This window comes from Equus quagga, chromosome 1 (assembly GCF_021613505.1).
Source record: "Equus quagga isolate Etosha38 chromosome 1, UCLA_HA_Equagga_1.0, whole genome shotgun sequence".
Lineage (NCBI taxonomy): Eukaryota > Metazoa > Chordata > Mammalia > Perissodactyla > Equidae > Equus > Equus quagga.
The window spans coordinates 57,359,142-57,386,479 of NC_060267.1; the positions used below are offsets into that span (position 1 = coordinate 57,359,142).

General features: G+C 49.5%; 1 protein-coding gene across 19 annotated transcripts in view; it reads left to right on the forward strand.

Annotated features, from left to right (window-relative positions):
• The window catches only part of CACNA1C (calcium voltage-gated channel subunit alpha1 C), a 596,360-nt gene that overhangs the window by 414,862 nt on the left and 154,160 nt on the right, over positions 1-27,338 (forward strand). For 12 of the 19 annotated variants that reach the window (XM_046654484.1, XM_046654414.1, XM_046654446.1 and 9 more), the window contains exons 8-9: positions 4,504-4,607; positions 12,115-12,287. In XM_046654484.1, coding sequence (XP_046510440.1) covers positions 4,504-4,607; positions 12,115-12,287 — 277 coding nt within the window. Of the gene's footprint in view, positions 1-4,089; positions 4,194-4,503; positions 4,608-12,114; positions 12,288-27,338 lie in introns of all 19 variants that reach the window. The other 7 variants (XM_046654423.1, XM_046654475.1, XM_046654460.1 and 4 more) reach the window with 1 other exon arrangement.

The window sequence follows — 27,338 nt, forward strand, 5'->3', positions numbered from 1 at the left end:
CTCTCAGGCCACAGCCAGACAGACCAGAAAATCCCCCTCTGGGGGCTGCTGAGCCTTGCTCACCCAGGGAGCGATGGGGCTCTTAGGACCCCACTGGAAGCTCGTTAATCTCATATGCCCTCCTACTTCCTACCCACCCCCCACCTGCGATTCCCCACATTGAACCTCTGAAAGAGCTAGCCCACCGCCAAGGAAGCGAGCAAAGCAGAAACATAGGAAAACAAGGGAGAGGGGAGAGACCATGAGTCTCCTGGACACGGCTCTGGCTATTCATGAGATGTCTATGGGTCAGGAGGTTATCAATGGGTCATGGGGGTTACCATGAGGATATCTATGGGATAGCTATAGGTCATGAGGTCTATAGCTCCATTCATTTGAGGTCCTAAATGATGCTGGAAGTCACTCACCTTGGTGTGGCACAGAGGAAAGGACACCCAAACAAGGGCCCAAGGAAATCTTGGAGGCTCATGGGGTTATTGACTCATCAGAGATGTGTGGCCTGGAGGACTATGTTTTTTGTGAGGTTAAATGTTCATAAAATTTAGGGGGTATGAGGAACTAGTCAGGAGAGATTTCAGGGAGGTTGGTTAAGTATCACCTAGCCCTCCCTCCCACTCACCATCTGCCAGACTGCAGAGGCAGTTCCGTGAGGGTGAACTGTGGCAAGCATGCCACCGCCTCCTGGAGCTGTCCTGAGGGAGGGGAGATCTGTGACCCAGGGTGGAGCAGGGACCTCGCTCAGCGCAGACCGCAGCTGCCGCTCTTGATCCACTCGCCACACTTGGGAAAGCGCTTTCCTGGGCTAGCACAGAATGAGCAGGCCGGTCATGACACGGGGTCAGTGCACCGTGAGGCTGCATGCAGAGTGCTCCGTGTGCCCTTTCTCTGCTGAGCGTCCCTAGTTTTCATGTGCTCTTCCTGCCCTGCCCACTGCCCCAAAAGGGTGAGGAGGCACTAATTTAGGGGAGAGGGGGGGACTTCATTGGCAGAATTTAACCTGAGAAGAAAAGCTAGAAGGACACTCAAAGGCTTCACGTGACCCAGGCTTCCATAGGAGCCTCCCCATGTGTGTCTTCTCCCATCTCAGGGCTGTGTTCAACCCTGTTGCTTTCGCTGTAGCACAGAACACAAAGTCTTACACATAGTAGGCACTCAGTAAATACTTGTTGAACAAACGTGGACTCTAACATGACTGCTGCTGAGAATAGCAAAGGGTTATATCACAGTTCCTGTAATAAAATGTGGCATACAGACCCTGGTATCCTTGGCCGTTGTCACCGTCATGACGCAGCCCGTGGCTGGCCAGCGGGCTGTGGCTCCCGCACCTTCCTCTCCCTGACCTCGTCTCCCCAGTCCTCCCTGATTGTCCTGTGCGGTTTGGTGTTCTCCCGGTGGTGAAAACGTTGACCGGACTTCCGGCCGCGGCCTGGTTCAGACCATCACCGTCTGGTTAGAGGAGGCTCCTGGCGCCCCATGATGGGGCAGGGTCTGACACTCACGGTCCTCTGTGCCCTGCCTCCCCTAACAGCTGCTGTTTGCTGGATATTTTAGTACTCAGCCGCTGGGAAAATCCTCCGTCCCAGGGCCAGGATGGCTTTACAGCTGCAGGCTCTATTTTTAAAAATTGCCAAGTTCCTAGGAAACCCCCATTCCTGTCACAGGGTCGCACGGCCTCTGGCCTCCTCCCAGCCCCTGCACTCCTGTTGCCTCAGTGGTCCCATGATGCCGTGTTCACCTAGTCCTGCCTGCACCTCTCCAGCATCCTATGGCCACCCTTCCCTTTGTGCTTCTGAAACCCACGTTTACTCCTACCGCTGTGTCTGCAACCTGGTATTACAGTCACCTTTTACTTACCTGTCCCCACATATCAAGTTCATTTATTCACTCAACAAACATTTACTGAGTCCTGCCCATGTACAAGGCACTGTTCCAGGCACTCGTGACACGCCAGTGAACAAAACAGACCAAAATACCTGTCCTCGTGGAGCTTACAGACAAACGACACATAAGAAATGAGTAAATTCTGCAGAGAGTGACGCGCACTGTCAGAAACAGGGCAGGTCTGCAGGAGCGCTCGATGAGTGCGCGTTGAGTTGAGTTTAATCATGACACAGTTAAGTGGACGTATGCTGGGGACTCTTCTCTTCCTCACGGACTCAGTTCAAACTAACAACCCCCAGGCCCTTGACGTGGTTTTTGTAGTCTGCACCACGACTACATTTCGTAAATTCCTCTACCAAGGTCTGGTAACCCCAGATAACTATCAAAAGATTTGGGAAGGAATATTGGGCTGTCGCACTTCAAACTAGGCAGACAGGGCAGGTCTCTCAGTGCCTCTCAGGCTTTTTTATTCACCACACACAGAGAGCGTAATAATTGTCCAGCATCCGTAGGTACGTGGCTAAGGTTTCTCAGAGCCTGAGAAGCCCCGAGGGCCAAGGGCGGCACTATCTCAGCAGCCCTGTAACTCATTTGTGACACCTGGCAATAGCCAGCCAACTTTAGCATGCTTCAGACTCACCTGGGTGATTAATACGCAGAGTTATGAGGCTCGCTGAGTTCTTGGAGAGGGGCCCAGGAATCTGCTTTGTTAACAGTTTCCCACATGATTCTGATGCTGGTGGTCCTGGGACCACACCTTGAGGAGCACTGCTGTGCAAAATAGCAGAGGCGTGTGCCGAATCGCAGTACTTGTCGTGTTGTTCTATTTGAAGTTGGGAGCATGGAGACAATAACGTGAATCGGTGGTTCTCAAACTTGAGCATGCTTCAGACCCACCTGTGAAACATGGGTTGTTGGGCCCACCCCTGGGGTTTCAGGGTGGGGCCCGTATGTGAGCATTTCTAAACAAGTTCCCAGATGATGCCGACGCTGCCGATCCACGGGACCACTCTGAGAACCACTGATGCGCGTCATTCGGGCAGCCTGTGTACTTAGGACTTTGGATTCCTGTGAGCTAATTTCATAAGGACAGAGTTGGGGTTTATTTTAGGAAGATAAGACTAAAGCCTATCTAGTCTGGTCAGAAAGCATAGGAAGAAATACACGAGAACTAAATCACAATAGAGTTCCTGTGTGATACTTCCCATCGTCTTCACAGACACCCTGTAGCCAGCACTGTGCTGGAAAATGTTTAATAGCCGGCTCTTAGCGGCAAAAGGTAGAGGGAGGACTTTTTGCCAATTTCTGTACACCATGGCCAATTTCAAGCTACCATGATGAAGTCACTGAACATAGAGTTGGGAAGAGATGCACAGTGGCTCTCCAAAGCCCATAGGAGCCAGCTCCAGCACATATAAAGTTCATTGATTCACTCAGCAAACAGGTACTGAGTACTTAGCATGTGCAAGACACTGCCTGCAGCTACTCTAAGGGCTTGCACCCCTTCTCAGAGTGTCTCCGTCATCCAGTCAGTCACAGGCCCCAGTTTCCAGGCTGAGGATTGGGTACAGCCAGGCTGTGGTTGCAGGTGCAGGAATTATTCTCTGAACACATAAACCAAAACACCTGCCTTTCCTGGCCTGTGGCCTGCAGTGCGTGTGGAGCACTGGAGTTTTGCCTCCAAAGTCTGGGCGCGGCTCAGGTCCAGGTGGCAAGCCCCTTAGGAAGGTCTCCTTCCCCACACATCTGGGAAAGGTCCGGACCTCTGGCTCTATCAGTAAGAGGTGAGGAACTTCCGCCAGCAAGGTCAGGGTGCCTCAGGCGCAATGGAAGATTTATGGCCACGTAATACCGAGCTGAGCTAAAACCATCCCACGCTGAAGATAAATGAGGTGATCCACCTTCTTAGAAAAGTAAATAGAAAACATTGAGGAAACTTTTCTGTTCCAGCAAATAAAACAACACAGAAAGCCAAACAAGATTCCTCTTGAGGAGAGCCTACTAAGGTCCCTTCCAGTTCAAGGTCACGGGGACATATTTTGAGTATAGATGATCCCAAAAGTAACGGTGGATCCTCGTCCACACAGACGAAACCAAGTTCAGCCCCATTCGTCTCCTCCAGATTCTGTTCACACCCCTCTCTACCTGCCTCCTCACTTTAACTCGATTCTGCTTTCTCTCTTTCCTAACTTTCCTTCGTCTTTCCAGATGCAGGACGCTATGGGCTATGAGTTACCCTGGGTGTATTTTGTCAGTCTGGTCATCTTTGGATCCTTTTTCGTTCTAAATCTGGTTCTCGGTGTGTTGAGCGGGTAAGCTGACCGTTTCTATGTCCTCTTTACAATGCAGCCGAGCAAGGTCCCAGGTTCCACTGTATCCAACACCAGGATCCTCAGGGACAGGACCCTAACAGGCCCAGGAAAATCAGAAAAAAAAAAAAAAAAGGCTTTCTTCAACCACAAACTCTGACCCATTGGCTGGGCAGGCTGTTTGGCCTCCAATTTGCACCCAGAGGGTCCGGGTCCCAGCGCGGCTGGAGTCGGTGTCTGGGAGCCGGTGCGGGGCGCTTGGCCGTGCTCGGCTGCTGGGTGTGCGGCACTAATTATCATTCCGTTCTTCCAGGTCAATGATGCCGTAGGAAGGGACTGGCCCTGGATCTATTTTGTTACACTAATCATCATAGGGTCATTTTTTGTACTTAACTTGGTTCTCGGTGTTCTTAGCGGGTAAGCAGGACCAAGGAAAAGGTCTTGATTTTTCCATTTATTTTATTTACTCTCTCTGCTCTTCCTGGCTTTATTCTTTTTCTGGCTCCAATGAACCTGGCCACGTGGATAAGAGGCCACCTCGGGAGCCTTGAAGTGAAGGTCCTTGGCCTGGCTGGGCAGAGGGTCAAATGGACGAGAATGAATCCATTGGTTTGGGGTTCACCAAGAGATGCCTAGGCCCACCTGTCTCCTGCCAGCCAGCTCATCCAACCCCTCCTGCCCAGGCGGGTGCCTGTCCTTGTACTTGAGGAGTGCGTGGCGAGACCCTTGAGAGGGAAGGGCTTGGCAGCAGGATTAGCAGGAAGATTCACAGACCGTGCGCTTTCAACTTACAAAGTGGCCTTGTGGACAGTGCTTGTCTGGCCTCTCAAGCCGGTCGCAGTTTGTGGCAGGCGGACTGAAGATTTCAGGTTCGGCCTTCGCTCAGTGTTGAATGGCTCAGGGTAATGTGAGTTTGATTTAAAATATATGTCAACAAGTACAGACTAAAAATATACTTCCCTTTGGTTCTAATTCCCGGACTGAGCAGTCCATGTCTGCTGTTCCCTTTATGAATGGAAAAGGCACTTAGCTGTTTAAACCACAGATTATTTGAGAATAGAGGAGATGGAAGATACTTTCCTTTCAATTTATCTACTTAGCTATAAATATAAAGCCTGCCTATTTGGGGCCTTTGCGCAGATGAGGTGAAAAGTGGTAGAGGGAGCATGTGGCAGGGGCACTGAGTAGCCCTGGGAATGGCCACCTTCACACCATGGAGCCTCACTGGCTATTTCCTCGGCCCACTTTCCTTTTCAAGTCTACACCAGCCATGCCAAGGCCTACACCTAAATGCTCCTGGTGACCTGCTCGTGGGTGACACACTCTGCTACCTTTGTTCCATGGGGGAGGGGGTAATCTGTTTCTGCTCTGCTCGAGACAGGTCAGCTGCTTTGAATAGCCTTTCCCAGATCTCCAGGGGTATTAATGCTGGGGGGAAGTCACGCATAAGGAGAAAGACTGAGCTTCATTTTCATTCACCACATAAACTGGGAAGAGCTACCCCACCTCCCGGCGTAGCCTGATCAATGCAGGAGCCGTAGCTTTAGTCTTCAGAACCGGGTGAAAAGAAGACTTGCTTCCGTCCTCGCCCTTTCCCATGGTGGGTGGCCTATTAGAGACCTTAACGGCATCATGCCTTTTGCCAGGGTAAGGCCACACAGAAAACTAGTGTCTTCCATCACGGGTAAAAATGATAAGCAGGACCACGTAAGCCTCTGCTTAGCTGCCTGGAGGGTGGAGGGGTTTTCGTTTTTGTGTTCCAACACAAGAAAATGCCCCTGTGTTTATATGTGAATCATGAAGGAAAGCATTGAAAAATCAACCTCATCACCCCCACTCGAGACATAGATTTGGATGTCCCGGCTTTGCACTTTCTAGATGCATAATGTTGGGCAACTTCACCTTTTTAAACTTTAGTTGCCCATCTGAAAAATGAAGGTAATAGTACCGACTCACAGTTGTTGTGATGGTAGAATGAGACCCCTTATGTAAAATGCTTAGCACGTGGCAAGTGCTGAATAACGGTGCTGCCATTACAGCGATCATTATTGGTGCCTATCACAGCTGGAATTATTGAACTGAACTGTCAAATGTTAGAACTGCTCCAACCCTTTCCTTTTAAAGATGAGGAAAGAGAGCCTAGAGGTATTAAGTGACTCATACAATGTCACTTTACTGGTAATATCAGAACCAGGACCAGAACTCAGGCACAGCCTGTCTCCCATCTTCCCAGCACTGCCCATTGGACATACGTTGAATGAGCTTGAACCAGCACAAGCCAGAGCTCTGAACCTTTAAAAGATGTGTTTCCACTTTCTTCTCCCAGAGGTTAGGAACAAACCTCAGCAAGTGAAAGTCCCCCCAGGAATCTGAAGTGGGGAGTGAGGACTAGACCGTGAAGGCCCCTCCTCAAGCAGAGTAACTGCCCACAGTCATTTGCGCCACCGGAAAAGTTATCTTCCTGGTGGTATCAACGCAAAGAAGTCAAGTGACAGCAGCCGCTGATGTGAGAGAAAAGTTGTTCTGAAGACCATGACTTGGCCTGACTCAGTCCCAAGGAGAGAGGGCGTGTAAAACACCCAGCTCGAAGCCTGGCATGTGGTAATACTCAACACGTGAGTCAGCTCTGAACAGGAACACTAAGGCTTTCAGAGCCCTGGACCTGGGAGCCCTCTGGTCCATAGGTTGGTCTCCTCTGGAGACTTTCCCGGGCACCTGCTCCCTGACACATTCCCAGAGCGGCAGTCTGCTCCTTGCAGCTCTAGAATTGCTGACAGAACGTCTCGCAAGGTTCCTGGACCTCTGGGCACACCCTCTGCCTGGACACAGAAGTGTCTGTGGGTGAGCATCTCCCCTTCCTGGTTTAAGGAGGCCTCTCATAATCTGTCAAGAAGGCTGGCCACTCTGAATGGGCTGCGCTGGGTCCATTCAGTGACAAAACCTGAAATCAGGCTCCTATTGGCTGACCACATGGTCGCAACGGTTTCAGTTTCAAGTCAGCATCTTAATTAATCAGGATAACAATATAATAGTTACCACAAGAATGCAGCAAGATGTTATTCATCAGGCATACTTTTGATTAAGCCAGCTTTCCAGAAGCATTCGGAAGTCTCAGAGCTCCATGAAATTCTGCCACAATGATGCATTCAGAGTAACCAGCATTCTCTATGTCAGGCTCTGTGCTCTGAACTTTAGGTAGATTCGCTCATCTAATGCCCACAACAACCCAGAAGCCAGGTGCTATTCACATCTCCATTTTATAGAGAAGAAAACTGAGGCTGAGATGAGGAAACTAAACTTGTAATAGGTGAAAGATGGAGGATCCAGGATTAAACCCAAGTACCGTAAGTCCTTGGCCTCTGTTCCTCACCTCCACGTGGCACTGTCCCCAAACCCGTTTGACTGGTTGATCCCGTGTCCTTAGATTACAGTCAAGGAGTGGGGAGGTATTTTAGAAGCTGCAGTGAGGACGGGCAAGAGGAGCAGGCAGGCAGCAGAAGTGAAGCATGGGCAGGTGCTGGAAACAGCCAGGGGGTACAGGAGTCCCGGAGGGAAGCTGCAGAGCCACCACCCGGAAGGCTGAGTAGGGCAGCTTGTTTAGCTGGCAACCCTGCAAGTCTTAATAGTCCTTGAGAGAAAGCAGAGCCCCCAACTCAGGAACACTGCAGGCATGGAGCACTCTGGGACTTGGGGGCGTGAAAACCTGCGTCCGTCACTTAAGGATCATATTGTTTTACAGTGCAAAACAGGAACTCTTCCTCATAAGTGATACCCTTCAGTCACCAAGAAAAGGTGAATTGTGCTTGGAGTGTTCTGCTCATGAAGGTAGGGAAGAGGACACTTTAAAGCTTCCATTAAAAAGGTGGAGATTCAGAGATTTTGGTCATCAGAGGATCCTTTGGGTGTCCTTTATCTGCAATATTCACATATCTAGAACACCTTTTTCCTGCAAGGCCAGATGGAGTCTGAGTAAAGAATATGTACCTCGTGGATTTTTTCAAAGTGCTTCCACATTCATCCTCTGCTGATCCTCACAGGCCACAGGACTGGTGTTACTACAGATAAGAATCAGATTATATTTGCTTCCCGCTCCAGAAATCTTGGTCTCCAGCCTTTTAGAATTAAAACAACAGTGACGATGAGATTCTCGAAATTGCACCTGAAGCAGTAATCAGGTGAAAGTCCTTAGACTCTGGACTCCAGTTACTTTTTGTTTTTAAGTGATTACAAACAGAGGGCTTCAGATATGTGCCTTCAGTTGACAAAGAGGCCCAGGGTATCTTAGATGGGTAGGCAACCAGTTCTTTTTCCTACTGGGAGATGGGCATATCTCTGTCCGCAAAAAAGCAGAGAGCCCGGTGGCTAGCATTCTACAATCCTTAAACATCATTGGACCATGGCACTACAGTTAAGACACAACATCCAGGTCCAGAAGGAAGCAAGAGAAATGCCAGCACGTACTTGCTGGTGGGTGGGAGCAGAAGAGATGGCAACATATGCAGTTGACTCTCATTATCCTGGGTAGTGATGTCCTGTGAAGTCACCGGGAACGCTGAGTGGGCGAATACTGAACCCTTCTCTTAGGGGAAACACAGGGTTAGGTTCCTGGGGGCCTGTGGTCAGTTTTGTCAAGCGATCAGTCCTTAACCTTGCGTCATGTGTGTTTCTGTTTAAAGACACCTTATTTAATACATCTTTTTGATTCATTAACACTGACCTCACAGCCAGCAGCGCAACAACTCGTGCCTGAAGGAAGCTTATCTAACACATGGACTTTTTCCGTAAGGCACATCCCGGCCTTCTTCACTTAAGAACATTAGACAGCGCTTCAGCACTATGCTGGGGGGCCAGGCTAAACAGAAAAATCACCAAGAAAAAGCACAATAATGTGAAAAACATGGCACTAAATAGACCGTGAAAAGAACACTTGTTTACTGTGTGAGAGCTAAAACCAGAAGGCGGAGCACGGCCCTGTTTGACCTCAGCTGGGAATGTGACTCCAGCTCTTTGCCCTCTGCAGATGTCTGAGGATGACTGCACGAGCACGCGAGTGTTGAGGTGGGGGTACAGATAAAGGCAAGTGAGCAGGCAAATGTGCAAATACGGAACCAGTGAGTAATGAGGGTCAACTATATTGGTTACTAGAGGGCCTGGAGCCCTGGCCGTCTGGGTTGATCGGATTTTCCACGTGCACCTCCCTTTGCTTTACATTACTGAGCACTGGCCCCCTGGCTCTCCACTGCACCCTTCATCTTTCATGTTGGCCGTTGCTGGCGAGAGAAGTGCTCCTTGCCTTATGACAAATCCCATGGCAGTGACTGATTGTCTAGCCAGCTCCGGTCCCTGGTCCCAGCACAGCCCCCTGTCAGGCTGGGGCCTCGTGTCTTGATTAGCTCAGTCCCCAGAGCAGGTGCATGGCTGGCCTCCAGGCAAGGAGATAACGTGAGCCAGGCACTGCCACCAGCAAATCCCTTACGGTGTGGGGTCCGGCAAGGAATACCTCAATTCACCCTCCATCCAGCCACACGCCTGGTTATGCCCCACACTCCATGGGAGCCAAGGGCAGCCAGCAGGACTTCAGATCTGACCCTGGCACTTCTCCATCCCCTTCATACCCTCAACACGCTTCATTTTCCTTTTGGTTTCCTGGAGCTCTTGGGGTATGGATAGTGAGCTTTCATTCTGTGGGGCAGATGCTGTAACACAGGACTGGGTCAATTGTCCCTACTCCAGTTTGACTCCCAACCCTATTCTCCTGACTCCAGAAGAAGGATGAGTAGTTGTTTTATAACTAGAACTTGAACCTTCTGCAAAATATTCCAACAGAGCTAAGGTGAACCCTCAACTCTTTAGTCACCTTACGACCCTGAACCCACTCCACAGGAAAGGAATAAAGAATGCAAATGCATGTGGGCAGAAACAGAGTCAAGAGAGGGGACCTTGACGTGCACTTTCTGGAGTTGATTTGCGTGGGGAGGGAGCCGTTATATGAAGTGACTGTCTCCAGAGAGCAAGGCTACAGCCCCAGGGAGGTGTGACCGCGTATAGAGGTTTAGGGGCCGAGGGGCTGGCATCTTTCTATGCCTATCCCCGATAGCGAAAGGAGGAAGGGAGCAAAGCCAAGTGAGGCTTCCATCTTCATTGTTCACTGTCAATCTGGGCCCTTTTCTCTGGCGTTAAACTCCCTCGGAAGGAAATGAAGGACCGACCAGTTGGCAGGAAGCCCAAGAAAGAGCAAGTTCAATCCAATTAGAATTGGATTCGATCAAATTTAAAAAGATAATTCCACCCAAACCAGATCATCATTAAGGCAGTAGTTGAGGAGAACTCATTAGCTTGAGAGCCCCGACATCTGCCAATTAAAAATTTCCCTAGGCCACTCCCAGCCCCAACCCCATTTCGCCATAAAAATGACAAGTGCTAGAATCTGTGCTCTCCTAGGCAGCAGAGGCAAAATGCCAATCCTAGACAGTGGGTGTGGAGATAGAGCCCCTGCAGGACTGAGGGGGTTCAGGAGCTGAGGCTTTGTCCACCTTTGGCTTGTGCGTGTGTCCTACCCTCCAAGGTGCCTTTTCTGTAGAGTGTTTGGCTTGTACAAGAAATCCCTCCAGGTGGTTTCTGCAGCTTCCTGCCCCGGTGAGCTAGGCCTTTCCTGGTCGGAGAAGGCGTTCATGTCTCTAAGAATTAACCGAGATGCCCAGTGCTTGGAACACACACACCACCAGGGCCCCATTTCCCACAAGCGGAAAATCAAAAACAGAAATGCGCCTATATACCTGTTTTGGAAGAAAAGATGTAGACTTGCTTTGAAAGTTGAGCACTAGCCCTCTTGATTGTCACCTTCTGCTGCCAGGCCCCTCCTTGCTCAGAAATTAAATTTGAAGTCAGAGAGAAAATAAGGACAGAATCAGAAAATAGGAAAGAAATTAACGATTCCGTCGGAAGTTTTTCAATAGGCCCTTCTACCAGCAAATCCCAATCCAATTCCAATTTCTACTCATTATTACTTTAAACTGAATGCATCATTTAACTTTTATATCATCTTGATTTTATGTATTTTTCCATTCCGATTAGATTTCTTTTTTAACCGAAAGGGCAGCTCCCAGGACATTTTCTTGTGTTTGGAATCCTCATTTGTCTCCATGTGGGAAAGAACTTTCTCTAGATTAGAAATCCTTCCAGGCATGCTAAGAGTGGCAGAACAAACTCTAGTAATGAGAGCAGAGAATGAGGAGAGTAAATCTCCTGGGTCTTAAATCAGTGGTGTACTGGTAAATACTTAACAATTGGCTCTTTGGGGAAAAAAAAAGCCCTGGTTTGTAACATTTGCCCATTTCCCTGGTGTAAATATTTCCACCATGGCCGATTTCCAGCCAGCAAGGAGACATCACTGAAGCCAGAGTTGGGAGGAAATGTGCACAATTGTCTCCCAGGAGCCAGTGTGGATGAGTGGGCTTCAGCACCACCACTGGTCCTGACATCTTTTCTGACCCAGAGACTCTTGTGAGGTTTTCAGCTGCCACCCAGTACTAGGAGGAGTGAAAATGCATGTTCCATAACTGTTGTGGAGGTTCTTTGGGTTACTGTTTGGAAGGAGTTTCCAGTCATTGAAGAATAGTTGTTAATAAAGGCAAAGCCTGAGATCATGACCCAGAACAAAGGGAAATGGATCTCATCCATCCCCTTATACTCTGGTGGCCTGTGTCAAGAATGTCCCCTTCAGTGGGTCTTTCCATTCATGTGAAAGTAAAGACAAAACCTGGGATGACTGGAGATAGCTGTCTATGGAAAGTAGTGGCATGTGGGCCAGCTTCCTAGTGTGAAGCCATTAACACTTTTGTTTCCTCTTATCTCCATCCTTCCTGCCTGACCCGCTGCCTCCCGTGTGCTCCCCTGCCCCGCCCACTCTGCTCTCTCTCACCAGAGAGTTTTCCAAAGAGAGAGAGAAGGCCAAGGCTCGGGGAGATTTCCAAAAGCTGCGAGAGAAGCAACAGCTGGAAGAGGACCTCAAAGGCTACCTGGACTGGATCACTCAGGCAGAAGACATCGACCCTGAGAATGAGGACGAAGGCATGGATGAGGAGAAACCCCGAAACAGTGAGCAGCCATCCTCTGTCTTGGGCGGGGTTCTGGGAGACAGCCTTTCCTTACAGCTTATCTTCCTGGAGCAGCGTTTGTCCCATTGTTTGCAATCATTTGCTACTCATAGAAGTTAGTCACAGCTGTGAAATAATTGCTGTTGATCTCTAAAGCCTCACATTCCTTTTAGAATCTTTGATCTTAAAAGACAGTTGAGATTTTGCTGAGGCGGACTCTTTATATTTAAATCAGGCATCCTCCTCCGCTCCCCCTCTTTGGTCAGGGGGCCAGGCTTCCTGCTCCTAGCTTGTTCGAAAGGAGCGGTTTCCACCAAGCAGCAGGATTCTTGCCTCCTTCACAGTATACTTCAAGCACCATTGGCTTTCTCATAGGGAAAGGAGCCAAAAGTTTCTCTTAAGGAGGTTAGATTCAAAGATCTGGGGAAGTGCAAAATGGGAGGGTTGGGGAAGCCCAGAGGAATTTGAGGGAATACAATTAGGTGATAGCAGTTGAGCCAAATATCTTCCTCTGGGGCTTCATGTGGCAGATTGTCGGATAGGCTATTGCTGGGATGGAAATGAGAGTGATAGATGGTATCGACTCACAAGTGTAGGAAAGACGATGAATCATGGAAATTCAGGCTCTCATCAGATAAGCCCAGTGGTTCTCCACAGTGTGGTCCCTGGACCAGCAGGACTGGCATCACCTGGGAACTTGCTAGAAATGCAAACTCTTGGGTTCCACTTCAGATCTGCTGACTCAGAAACTCTGGGGTGAAGCCCAGAAATCTGTGTTTTCACAAGGCCCCGGGGATTGTGATGCACAGCCAGCTTCTGCTACTCTCTGCATCTCATGTGACTTCCGTCTCTGGCTCTGACCACACTGTCTCTTCTTCTTTCTGTGTGCAATCTTTCTCTTACAGTTCACGTATTTGAGTAGGTGTGTTTCTGTCCTCTCAAGCAGCCCCACTTAAAAACATGTTCCTAAACATTGAGTACCTAGGATGGTCAAGGAACCAAACAGGTTAAATAGCCAAGCAAGACATTTGCTGTATGGAGTTGGGCAGGTGAGGGCAGGAAGCCAGAAACCTTCCCTAAGCGCAAAGGGAGATGAGCAAGACCCACTGAGGCTTGCGGAGCGCAACCGAGGGAAAGCAGGGTGTCCATTATTGATCAAATGCTTCTCTCCTGAAGGAGGCCACAGGACTGTCAGGGGGCCTGACCCAGAGAAAATCACAGTCCTTCCATTAGTTTTAAAATCCTGTGAGTGTAGGCGTGCGTGTGCATGTATATCCTAACACATGTATGTAAATATAGTAAGTCTAATCTCTTGGCCTTGTGAGTAGGCATTAATTATGTCCATTGCGTTCAGACTCCCTGATTGATTTCTGTGTGTTTTCACTCATTAGTCTGAGTTCTAACTGGGGATCTAGGAGAAGAAACAGGCGGAGGAGGGAGGGAAGAAGACAGCCAAAGATGTTAACAGAGAACAAATCTCTGCTCCCTCATTTCAGAGACGGATTTAATGCATCTGTCAACTGCTCCCTTTCTGATAATTCTGCTCAAGGTGCACATACAAAATTAAAACACAGAAACAACACGGGACTGGTAACAACATAATTGAATAACCTAAGCGGGGCTTCGTGTTCTACTAAGTCGTTTGCAAGTTGGAAGACGAGGCCTTTGATGGATCACAACAGTGAGCAATGGTGCCATTGAGGGTCTTTCTGGAAATGTGCCTGGCGGCTTCAGTTATTCTGTTGGTGGAAGTGTGGAGTAGTTGATGTCTATGGCACTGAGTGGCATGGTAAATAAATAAGTCGGCCTCGGAGCCGCAGAGAAGCCTACCTCTGAAACACAGGAGTTGGCATCGTGGCTCCTCTCTCCGTCCTAAGCTGGAGCGAGCCCCTAGCTCCTGATTAATGGTGATGTGCATGTTTCTTAGTGGGTGTTATGAAAAGCGTACAGGAGCCACTGCTTTCTTACTGATCAGTTGTCATCCACAGAGACATGCAGTTATTCTGTTCTCTGCCTAAAGCAAGAGCTTCCAAGGAGAAGTATGCTGCTTCCCTGTCTTGCTCGTTAAATTAATAAATACCAAGGAGTTCCCAGCATGGAGTATTCTTTGCTGCTAGAGCAGAAAACGCTGACAAGGCCTGTCTACCCACATTTCTGGCTGAGCTTTGAGAAGAGCCCAGCGACCAGCCTACCCCAATGGACAGAGCCTCTGTCGAGATCTGCCCGAATATGGGCGAAACCAGACCCTGGAAGCTGGTGTTCCTCTCACCTTGTACCTTTCCTGAGGGCTGCAGGAGCCTTTTGGATCTGCTTGTTGTCCTCAGCCAGCCTTGTCCCGGGAGGATAGAGTGGGAGCCTCGCTCCTACAGTTGTGGAAATGGTGGTGGAATAGTTCCAGTGGAGTGGGGCAAGGGAAGGAGTATCTGAAAAAGTGAGATATCAAGAGGAAAACAGACACGTGCAATGAAACGAACATGGGAGACTTGGGAACAGAGCCAGGAAATGAGTCCAAAGGACTGTGTCTGTTGGGGAAGTCCAGTTCAATGCAGAGTTGATGTGATTAAATTATTAAGCAATTGAGAACCTAATAGATTTGCAGAAAAGGCAAGCCTATGGCTTGGAAACTATATTATTTTATTTTATTTATTTTATATATTTTTTTTGGTGTGGAAGATTGTCACTGAGCTAACATCTGTGCCAATCTCCCTCTGTTTTGTATATGGGATGCCCCACAGCATGGCTTGGTGAGCAGGGTATAGTTCCACGTCTGGGATCCAAACCTGCGACCCCCAGGCCGCCAAAGCAAAGAGCAAAAACCCAACCGCTACGCCACCAGGCTGGCCCCGGAAACTATATTCTTGTCTTCAGAACTTCATAGTTTGCCCTTTGAAAGAAATGCAAAGGGAGAAATGCTGCTATAAATTATACATGTTTAAATTAAACTAGTATCTTAGGCTTTGAAACTGCTAAAAGATTACAATATAGTGTATCTGCCAGTTCTTTTCAGCTCAAAAACTAAGTAGTCTTTTAAGAAAAAGGTATTATCACCCTTCATCGATGGCTCTGGCAACTTCTCCTACCTGGGCAGAATGCCTGTCCGCACTTACTGTGTCAGGCATTGATGAGGTAGAGGGGGCCCAGTGCAGGGACCATTCAATGACACGTCATTGCATAGTAGCTGAGCGTAAGTGCGGGCAGCCCAATTATTCATTTTTCTAGGAAAAGCTGCAAAAACCACTGAGGAAATAGAAAGAGCAGGTGTTGGGATGACGACAGAGAGGAAGGGCATAGTTGGGAGGCATTTCTCTGAGTAACTAGAGGAAATGGTATGGCCAGTGAGTTATATACAAAAATATGTTCCAGTTCCTTCCTTCTTCCATCCATCCACCAATTAGAGGTCTGCTGTGTTCCAGGCACTGTGTTAGTCACTGTGGATGTGGCAATGAACCGAGGAGTCAAAGATCCCTGCCTCATGGGACTTATATCCCAGTCGGGAGACAGACAATAAATTAATAGTCTGTCAGAGAGTGACAAGTACCATGGAGAAAGATGGGACAGCAAGAGGGGGACAGAAGTGCTGAGACGTGGTAATTTTAGGTGAGGTGACCAGGAAATATCTCACTGAGAAGGCAGCATTGGAATGAAGACTTGAAGGCAGTAAGGAAAGGAACCATGTGGATATTTGGGAAAAGAGCATTCCGGAGCGGCTAATGGAAAGACCTCGAGGCAGGAGCATGGCTGATGTACTTGAGGAACAGAGAGGAAGCCAGTGCCGCTGGAGAGGCGTGCATGCGGGGCAGAGACGTAGGAGATGAGGTCCAGGTACCCAGGAAGTCGATCCTGAAAATTGCGGTGAGGGCAGGGCTTTTACGAGGGGTGAGCCAAGGAGCCACTGGAGGTTTTGAGCTGAGAAGTGACATGAAGGACACACATTTATTAGGAGAACCTGGTTGCTGTGTGCAGAATGGAATGAAGGTGGGCAAGGGGCAAGCAGGCGACCATGTCGGAGGAGACTGCCTCAAGAGATGGTGGTTCCTCGTCCTGGTAACAGTGAGGCGACAGGCTGCAGAATGATGCCACTCGCTGACATGTCAGACAGGGGATGCGAGAGAGAGAGAAGTCAGGGAGATTCCAAGGTGATCGTCCTGAACAACGGCCAGAGTGGAAGCATCATGCAGTGGCATAGGGAAGACTGCGAGGAGTAGGTGTCGGGGCAGGAGTGTCAGGAAAACACCTTGGACCTTTCAGTTTGAAATGCAGGCTCAACTCCAGGTGGAGATGGTGAGTAGGTGATTGGGAGTGACCTGAGTGCAGGGGAGGCATGTGACAGAATTATGATTTGAGGGGTCAACAACATGCAGAAGGTGTTTAACCCCATTTGCAGGGATGAGGCCACTGAGGGACTAGTGTAGACAGAAATGAGATGAGGTCTGAGAACCTGTGTCCCACCAACGTTTAGAGACTGGGGTGATGAGGAAAAACCAGCAAAGGAGACCTGGAAAGAAAGCCAGAGACACAGGAGGGAAGCAACGGGCGGCCGGGCAGTGCTGCTCAAAGGGCAAGCAAAGTGAGTTCTGAAACCTCTTGGCTACACTTGTCAGCATGGGGCCACTGGTGCCTTGACGAGAGCTGTTTGGTGAAATGGTGAGGGCCAAAGCTTGAGGGCAAACCAGAGCCTTATTTCACGAGTCTCTTCAGTCCGGATACTTCCCAGACTGGCATCAAGCGTTGCTCTGCAGGCCTCCTGTTCTGTTGACATGGTCTCGCCCCCAGCCATCGGAAACGGGAAAGGAGGAGAGTCACATAATGCTGCCTGCCCATGGCCCCCAGGAGGCAGTGTCTGAAGCCGAGCCCTTCACAGATCCCCTCTACAGCCATCTGAGTACTAGGCATTGCCTCTGCGCTTGGTTACAGCCAGCCTTGGAAAAAAGGAGAACATGACACTCAAGAGCCAGTTCAAGGCCAAAAAGAAGAGAGGCATGCTGTGCCACCCCAAGCGTGGGCAGCGCTTGGCTCTTGGACTCCGAGCCCCTCTCCTCTTGGATGAAGACTAGAGTCGTGCTGAGGCCTCTCTCCTCGCTCCGAGCAACAGCGAGCATCCCTTTTGAAGGCACCAGTTACGAAACTGTCACTTCTGCAGAGGGTCCATTGTCATCATAGAGACGTGCTGCTCCAAGGAACAGGGTCCATTTTCTGGCTCCCGTGTCAAAGCCAGGCATTAGAGGGAGAAGCCATAAAGAAAGAGATAAAGATGAGAATTTCTTCTTTCTTTCCTCCTCAAGATCAAAGATGCGTTTATTAAAGGTCTGTCCATATGGGAGTCTCTGTCATGTCATTAAGACAATTTAAATGCTGTCCCAGCCGTCTAAAGCTTGCTGTCTAAGACAGACGTTTATGTGGATGAGCATATAAGAGACAGACAGACGGTGGAACCAAAACATTGAGTTTCCACATAGATAGCAGGATTAAATATTTACACGAATGGTATTCAGCTATGTGACTCAGGAGCCACTTTTGCAATCATCATTAACCAGCAGGGCCGCATGCCTGCTGCAAGCCCTGCAGAGTCTAGGAGGGTGGTGCATCGCTGGAATCCGGAAATGTGAGCGCTTACAGGAGCTGCAGGTTGCCCACAAAAGGGCCCCATGTGGCTTGAGAGCAGTAATCTGAACATCACTGATTTACATTCTATACATGTCAAGGGCGTGTGCATTATTTAAGCTTCCTTTTTTTTTTTTTTTTTTTTAACAATTTAATCGGTACAATCAGTTTTTACCTTGAACTTAGCTCGTGATCACGGGTTGCCACACATCTGGATTTCTGTCGTCGAATCCCACCAAGCATCTGGCTCAGATGGCATGAAAAGAAACACTAACAATTATTTTTCCTTGGCTCCTTTTTTACTATGATAGCTTTTTTAAGCTATCATGTGTTACTGGGCCATCCTGTCTCTATGCTACTTGGTGAGAGCAGACACCTCTGTGAAGACCCCAGATTTCCCTCCTGTCCCTCCACTTTCAGCTTGTCCTGATCAGAGCCCTGAAACTTCAATGCTGGAAAATTGCCGTAGAAATCAGGTGAGGAATCTGGTGCCTGAGATGGGGAACATCCCCCCTGGGCTGATTATTAGAGAAGTCAGGACTCAAACCCAGGACCCTGAATCTGCATATGGGACTCTCTGCCACACCACATGCTCCTCAAAGAAGCCTTCTCAGATGCCCCCAGGCAGCGCTCTCTTCTGTGTCCCCATGGCACTGGGGCATGTCCCCTCTCCGCATGTCTGCTACCCAACCCTGTGAGGGTCAGCCAGCTGCCTTTAATTCTCCCTGGGGTCCCTCCTTCTGACACAGCCCAGGGCTGGGGAGTGTTATCACACGTGTGAGTCCAGTGCCTACAAAAGTTGGTGAGTTCATGTCCTGAGCGAGTTTGGGCAGAGAGTCTTCCCCCTTGCCCTGAGGTGACAGAACAGGGAGGCTTGGACCGTCACTGGACTGGAGTAGCTTCCTCATTCTGTCAGTTCAGAAGTGACTTCCTTGTAGCATCATCAATGACTTCCTCTCCAAGTGCTTCCTATACACATCCACTCTCCAATAGCTCTCAGTCATTCTCCACTCTTGCAAAGTAACCTTTGAAAATAGCGAATGGGTGTGGAACCCCTGTGGGCAGGGACAGTGGCGAGTGTAGGAGAATTGCAGTGCGGTGGGAAGGTTTTGGAGCTCGCGAGAACTGCGGTGAGGCTACTCTGCCGATTCTTCTGGCTCTGGTGGTAATTAATGCTCCCGGGCGGGGTCCCGCAGACCTGGTACTGTGTGCAGTACCTTACCAGGGGGATCAGGTCGTAACAAGACCCAGGCCGGGGTACTTCCATGTGTAGCACATCTGCCTTGGGAGCACAATCTGGCTGCTATGCTGCCTGGCCCCATAAGTTTGTAGATGCCATTCTCTCAGCCTGGGGAGCAGTGGGAGGGCTACCTGAGGGGCCGTGTTGAGTGTGTAGTGAGAAGGAGGTGTACCAACCCAATCTCAGTGAGCTGTCATTCATTTCCTACAGGAAAACCAGCTATGGGTAAAGCTTGCTAACTCGGGGCTGTCAGGAGGTCATGACAGTCTTATTGAGTGGGCTGTATGCTTCTGGAGGAAAGGAGAGGTAGCATTCTGACAGGAGACCTTCTGCCTGCCCACGACAAGCGTTAGGTCAGCACAGAGGTGCCTGGCTGATCTGTCGAGTCTTAATAAAGGCCCTGTTCTTGTTCAGGAAGTACCTACGCCCTCTCCCCACGCCCCACCCACTCAGTGAGACTTCCCGTTCCCAGTGCCCTCTCAACACACAAGGAAGCTGTGCTGCGGCCTGTAGAGCCAGGGCTGCGTCGTGATGAGGCGTTGATGTGTGAAGCAGCAGAGGCCAGCTGGTGCAGACGTCAGCTCACACACGGCTGTGTCCTTGGGGGGTGTTCCAGCCCAAAAAAATTACCCCGAACAAACTCTGGAATAGGAATGGTTATGTTTATGGTGAAGAATGTGGTCAGCACCAGCTGAGAGAGGCACCCGAGGAGGGGTTCTCACACCTTCTTAGATATCTGCCTTTGTCTTGGTTTAATTTTTCTGCCCAACATCTGCGGTGAGAATGGAGCCAGCAAAGAGGGAGGCCAGGTAGCAGCAGGGATCCAAGCCAGGCACGGTGCTAGGCACCCTGCAGCTTCTGCAAGACACAGGATCACCACAGGGCCATGAGGCCACTCCTGTGGTGTGAAGGGGACGAGTGAGCAGCTGTGTTCTGGAAATCACTCGCCAACCAACCGCCCAGCAGACGTTGGTTTGGGCTGGTCTCCTGTCTGGAAAGCAGAGGATGCCCTTCTCCAGGCATTGGAGATAAAGTGGGCCTTACAAGCTCTACCCCCACCAAGGACTCCCAGCCTTGCCTGGTACTTCAAGAGCTAGCAGCCTCCTCGTCTCTTGCCAGACTAGCAGCCACCTGCCTGGCCTGCCTCCCAGCCCCATTCCGCACATCCTGCACAACGTAGCCCACTTTGTATTTCTAGAGTTGACATGTCAATCCCTTGCTCACAACCTTTGCGTGTCTCTCCATAGCTACAACATCTTCTCTCTGTTTCCCTGGCATCTCTGATCTCTCCCAGCCAATAGCTTGAACCCTATCACTCATTACTTCCCTCCAGCAAAACCAAACTACTCTTCTTTTCCAAACAGGCTTGCTACTTTACTGTTTCTGGACCTCTGTCCATCCCTCCCACCTCTGCCTGGAACACCCTTTCCCTCCTCACTTCACCTGCTCCTAGCCAGCCCAGTAGGAAGAGCACATCTTCATGAAGGCCTCTCAGGCCCTCGCTCTCAGAGCAGGCACTGTCGGAGCGCTCTTGACCTTCTGCCCACCTCCACAGTGGGAGGGGCCCAGCCCTCTCGTTAGGTGGAAAGCCCTCGGGAGGCAGAGACCACACGTCACTAACTCTTATTCACTCTCCTGCTCAGGTCCAGGACAGTGATTCATATTAATAGGCTTCCCCTCCAAAAAATACTGAACTGAGTTGAATCCTCTTTGGATCAAGAGAATTAAGATTTCATATCTCTACATTCCTACCTAGTTGGCCAACTACCCTTTGTCTAGTCTTAGCCATACTCACAGTAGGCCCTCGGAGAGTGTCTCGTCATTGACACATTGTGAGTAGGAAGGATTAGACAAGTTTAGAAAATGAGTCTAGAGGAACTAGAAGGAGTTAGAATTATAGATCCATTAAAAGAGAAAGCTGGATGGTGAGTGGAGCAAGGGGCAAGATCTTCCTCACTCTCACCTTCTCCCCTCGAGGGGGGTCATTATTCCGTGGCTTGTGTGGAGTTGCTTTTTGGGTTCTGAGGCTGGACAGTTGACACATACCAGCTGATGAGCTGGATGCATATCCGCCCTCTATGGGCTCTCCTGGGGCTCGATGGCAGAGGCAGGACAGGAACAGGGGCATGAGAGGGGACATGTCTTTTCCTTGAGCAAGGGGGCCAAGACATAGATTATCTTATTCAGTCCTCCCCGAGATTGTCTCATGTGGTACTAATATCCCCATTCTATAGATGGGAAAACTCAGGCTCAGCGAAGTTAATCTGTTCATGTCATACCACTTGTGTGTTGTCCCTAACCTCAGGCAGGTAGGGTTTGAGTCCAGTTTTGCTCACTCTGTACCATGCTCTTCTCTACCACAATCCCTCCCCTCCGTCATGTTGTGACTGTCCTCTTCTTCCAACCAAAAGGAAACTAGGAGTGGGCCCCTGCAACTCCCCTCAGCCAGAGTATCCTCTTCATCTCCTTTGTTACAGCACTTATCACTCTCAGTCTAATACAGCAGGATGTAAGGAGAAGAGAGGGGAGGGGAGGAGGCGGCGGGAAAAACTGATCTTAAATGTTAACATACAGGGGCATGAGTTTGATAAAAACGAGAGAGAGAGAAAAGGTGAGCTTCATGATCATAAGAACTATGTTTGAAGCATGAAGGGAAGTTACGGCATTATCTTGCTCAAGCGGAAAAAGACAACTGAGATCAAAGCCATCCATTTGGATGGTGTAAGAGATGGTCTTTCTTGGAAGGAGACATAGCAATTATATGACCTATGAGAGTTTCTTTCAGTTCAGGGCTCCTTTCGAACCTGGTTAGAGGAGGGCATGGGTCAACCTGAGTGCTCCAGGAACGGGGTCTTGTAGCTCCCCGACCGTCCACCCTCCTGCCTGGGCGTGTACACTGCGGGGAGCATCATAGGATCTGTGTTTGATGATGCAGGATTGTGCGGTGCCACAGCATTGTCACCTCTGAGCCATCCCAGGAACCTCGGCATTATGGGGACTTGGAAAGGAGATCTCTAGCCAGGGGCAGCCTCACCATGAGGGGTTCATATGTGGTATCTTTGGAGAGGTCCTGTCACCTACCTGAAGCCATCAAACCCTTTGATAAATGGATCTGCCTGTGCCCACTCAGACTCACCCAGGGTGGGCATCCAGTAAAGTGCTGATCTGATTTTAATTTGGTGCCTTACAAACAGAATGACACCCCTGGGAGCTGAAAGTAGCTCAGCAGAGGGATTGAAAGAGAGATGAATTATCCTCAAGTTCCCTTTCCTCTATTTCTTCCAATAACCAGTGCTCAGCCCCCAAACAGAGCCACCCACAATGGTGTTGCCCTTGGCTCCCACCACCACCCCTCCCTTCCTTCCACATAAATACTGGGGGATAAAACCCCATGTCACATCAAGAGCTATTATCTGTCAGAAGGCTGTTAGTGGAGGAGAGAGTGACAGCTCCTACCTCTATCGCTGCTTGCTCAAGTGGAAATTATCATCTGGTAATGGAGGGAGATTAGCCACGTACTGTATTTCCATCATTGGGCCGCATGGCGTGGGAGACCAGTGGAAAGAGCACAGAAGCTGGAATCACTGGCCTCAGAGTAGTGGGAAGTTTGGGGGAGACCTCCCTGAGTCACACACATGCCAGACTGTCCTGCTCACTTGAGAGAGACATTTGTGCATTCATTCAACACATATTTAAGAACCAACTGAGTGCTCAGAATACCAGGATAAGTAAACACAGTCTGTGTCCTAAGGGGACTTACAGCCTAGTTAAGGAGACAGATGCACAAATAAATAGGTTATAGCTATGAATGGAAGGTATAAAGAAGGTACTGGAGAAATATAGAGGAGAGAGAACAGAGTTTGGAAGAGGGTGGAAGGGGCTACCTACCCAGAGCGTGATTCTCGAGGGGGCCATACAGTCAGGATGGGCTAATTGTTGGAATAAGCAACCCCCAAATCAAGTCTCAGCACTTGATGCAGTGCGGGCTATTCCCTGCCCCGCAGTTCAGTGCGGGTGTGCTGTTGGTAGGAGGGGAAGGTCACCTCCATGCAGTTTTCAGGGAGCAGTCTCCTTCCTTCTAGTGGCTGTACTACCCTCTGGGCCTCTGAGGTCTCCATGGATCTGCTGCACGTGGCCAGGAGAAGAGGAAGGGAGAGAGTGTGGAGGGGCATGCAGGAGGTTGGGAAGGCTAGGCCTGGGAGTATGTGCCTTGCTCCCATCCACTTTCCATTGGCCAGAACACAGTTGTCAGCTCCACCTAGATTCCAAGGGGCCTGAAAACACAATCTAGCTAAGTGCCCGGGGGCAGGACAGCTGGGGTGGGGTGGACACATAGCAGTGTCTCTGCTGCCCACAGATTGGTAGCAGTTCACACGGTCAAAGGATGAGAAAGGACATCGTAGGCTGATGGAGCTGCATATGTAAAGTGTAGAAGGAAATAATGGAAAAAGGAGGAGGGAAAGGAAGGAGGAGGAGGAGGAGGAAGAGGGAGAGGGAAGACTTTAGGGTGTGCATGGGAGAACCCAAGGCTCGGACCAGAAGGGAGCTGAGACCTGGTCCAAAAGGGCCTCAGACGTAGACTTTATCCTATGGATAAGGAAGAGCCACTGAAGAGATCTAAGCAGAGATCCAAGGTCACTGTCAAAGGCCGCCGTGCCCTGACAGTGGACAGCAGGCTGGAGGGAGGGAGAGTAGTCACTTCAGAGGCTAATCTGGCCCGAAATGAGAGGGACAGGAGGGGAGCGGATTGAAAAGGGGCCTTCCAAGGAAGGCCTGCCTCCACTGGGCCGGAGGCTGGGGCTGGCAGACCCCAAAACACCCCCCGAGCCTTCAAGGTAAATAGCTTGTGCTTTGGCAGACCTTGGGTGGCGGAGGGGTTGCAGCAGTGACACCCCCGCGCCCAGGCCCAGGCCTCCTGGGAACCATCCGTCCTGTGTGCCTGACAGTGCGAGCCCTGTTGTGCCCTGTGCGCCTTGCTGTTCAAAGGCCTGTTTTCCACTGTGACTGTACACACACCAGCAGGCAGCCCCTTACCCTACAAGGTACCACGTGCAAATTCCCAAGTGACTCTCCCTCATTTAATCCCCGCCCTGATGATTAAGTGGCTTATGAAAAAAAAAAGTTGAATAACAGCCCCAAACATAGATCTTTGATGTCTGTATCCTTTAGGATTACTTCATCAAATGGAAATGCACATGCCTCTGCTGACAGCGACGGTGTTTCCAGAAGAGATTTATTCTCCCCTATAACAGGAAAGATCCCATCCTCTCGAGTAACTGTAGTACCTGCTGGGAGTCCTGGACCCCGAGTCACTGGGATCACTGTGTGTGCGAGCCTCATGGTTGGAGGGGCAGCACCAAAGCCTGGTCAGGAACAACAAAGGATTGCCTGAAGGGAGTTGCTCAATAGAAGGGTGGTCCCATGGGGAGTTGGATAGAATTCTCAAAAACAGAAGGCAAAATGTCCACGTTGGGCTGAGCTGAAGGCAGGGAGAAGAGAGAAAGCTGGAGCGGGGAGAGCTGGCACATTCAAGTGTTATTCCTGTCTTAGTCCAGGCTGCTATGACAAATCACCGTGGGCTGTGTGGCTTAAACAACACACATTCATTTCCCACAGCTCTGGAGGTGGGAAGTCTGAGATCAAGGTACCAGTATGGTCAGGTTCTTGGTGAGGGCCCTCCTCCTGGACTACAGAAAGCTATCTTCTTGCTATGGCCTCACGCAGTGGACAGAGTGCTGGCCATCTCTCTGGCCTCTTCTTATAAGGCACTAATCCCATTCATATGGGTTCTACCCTTGGGACCTAATGACCCCCCAAATGCCCCACCTCCAAATACTATCATATTGGGATTAGGATAGTCACACATGAATTTGGGGGCAACACAGACATTCAGTCCACTGCAGTGTTCTTTCTATATCCCTGTGTCGGCCTCGGATTCCTTCTTTAGCCAAGTGGGAGCTCCATCACAATCAGAAAACCACAGAATCCTAAAATCTTGGAGAACAGAGGGGTTCCAGGTCACTGAGTCTGTCTCCCGGCCTCTGCAGAGCCGCTCATCCTTAGGTCATGCCTTGCCCAGCTGTAAGTGCTGTGGGGCTGAGAGAAGCGTCTGGGCTGTTTTCACAGGGCCCCAGGTCCCATAAGCGTGGTTTGTCTTCTGAAGACAGAAGGCAGATCCACCCGCCCCCTGTGCTCACAGATGCACCTCCTCTTAGAGATACATGCAGGTCTCAACACTGTCTCCGGAGAAATCACAGAATGTGCTCAAAGTAACGTAACAGGAGTGGGCAAGGGCCTCTGGGAACAGAACAAGCCACTTTGTTCATTTCCAGATACATGACTTCAAGCCTAAACTTGGCCTTCACAGTAAGCCGTAAACTTTCCTCCACCTGCTCCCAGTTTGATCCACCAGCAGGACCCACACACGGGTGACGGTCAGCACCACTCCTCCTCAAAGGAGAGGATGAGCAAGAGAAATGTGTTTGCACTTAAGACCCTGTTCTCAAAATATGGTCCAGGACTAACTGGTCTCCTTGAAGATCATCAAGGAAGACCAGAGTAAAACAGTAGAAGGTCCTATTCCAGATGATATCTCCAGATAGCGTCGGAGGAAAAAAGAAAGGTACAGTCGTTTACCCAGATACATGAAAATATACACTCTTTGCAATTTAGACTCAATTCATGTTAGTTCATCAGACTGACCAAAATTACCCCCAGCAAAGATCAGCTGGGGTGATTCGCTAGACAGAGCTTTGAGGAAAGAAGCTTAAGGGTCTATCCTTTTCAAAAATATGTATTTGAATTTTGATAAGGTTCTTCAGTGTTGGGTATTTGTTTTTGTTTTTGTTTTTTTTTCAAAAAAGTAAAGATATTCAGAAATTATTTAAACATCTGGACAGAGGAGCCTCTGATACTCCCTAAGTCATGTGCTAAAAGTTATTTGCCAAGTGTAAAGCGGGTTTGACTACCGTGCCCTAAGTGTTATTTGGAGGGCTTCAGAGAGCGCCTCGTATGCGGGAACACAAGCATTCCAAGATTAGAGGTCAAGAGAAAATAAAAACACAGGCCAGAAGCTGTTAAAGAATTCTGACAAGCACCTGGAACTTGCCTCTGCCTTTGCTTGGGACTGACGTATGTGCTGACCAGGTGAAAAGCCTCAATTATATGCTTGACAGGCTGGCTTTAGGGGAAAAGCCTTTGCCTTCCCAATTCCAAGCTTCAAATCAGCCTGTCCAACCATTATATCTCATTTCAGTGACCCACGAGATATGATAATGGTATCCAATATCAGGCCAGTCATTATGTTAATAAAAATTCTCTGAAAATAATAACACACACGCACACTCACACACACCATGCACAAAGGTAAGAAGAAATCAAGGTCACCTTTTGTCAGGAATGTTCAGAATTAGAGTCTCAGTCTATTTATTCCTATTGGCTTCGGTCAGCTGGGTCCAGCTCCATCCAGAAGCTTGGCATGATATTTGCGATGGCCAGCAGAGGCGAGACAAAGATGCTGGCAGGGAGAGTGTCTGCTTGCATGGCAAGTGATGGGAGAGGTAGGGGTCCTAGCCCTCGGCCCACAGCTCGCTCTGCTGTCCTCCCATGACTGGCACTTGTGGTGGTCAGCTGCTGATGATCAGGCAGAGCGCCCTAGGTTTTCATCAAGAAGATCCCAAGCTTCAGCAAAAATTGTAGAGCTCCTTCTTGAGCCTCTTATAAAATCATTTACATTAATTATAATTTCCATAATCACTTAATTCTATTAATTCTTTTAACCCATTAAGTCATACCTGTTGATTAGATGAGTTGAGAGTACAACAATATGAGATGAATGACCCTCTCTTTCTCTCCTAACAGGACGCCAGAGTTTTGGGTCTGGATGATCAGTGTATTGGGAGAGGAACTAAGAGGAGCCTGAGAAAAGCATGCCCCCTGATGTCCAGGCCTGGCTCAACAGCCAGTTAGCAGTTTATCTCTCTCATTTCCCTCATTTGTGACATTTGGGGTCTGATCGGACAGCTGCAAAGACCCCTTCCAGCTCCGTGCTCTGTTTCTATGGTTCTAAGTTGGTGTATGTTCACTTTAGCAGTACGAGTCTGGACCAAACCTGGATCGTTCCAGTCTATCAGGCCCCAGAGAGATTCAGTTGATTCCAGAATCATGCAGTCCCCAGACTCCTGGAATTTGCACTGAGTCCCTGCAGGATCC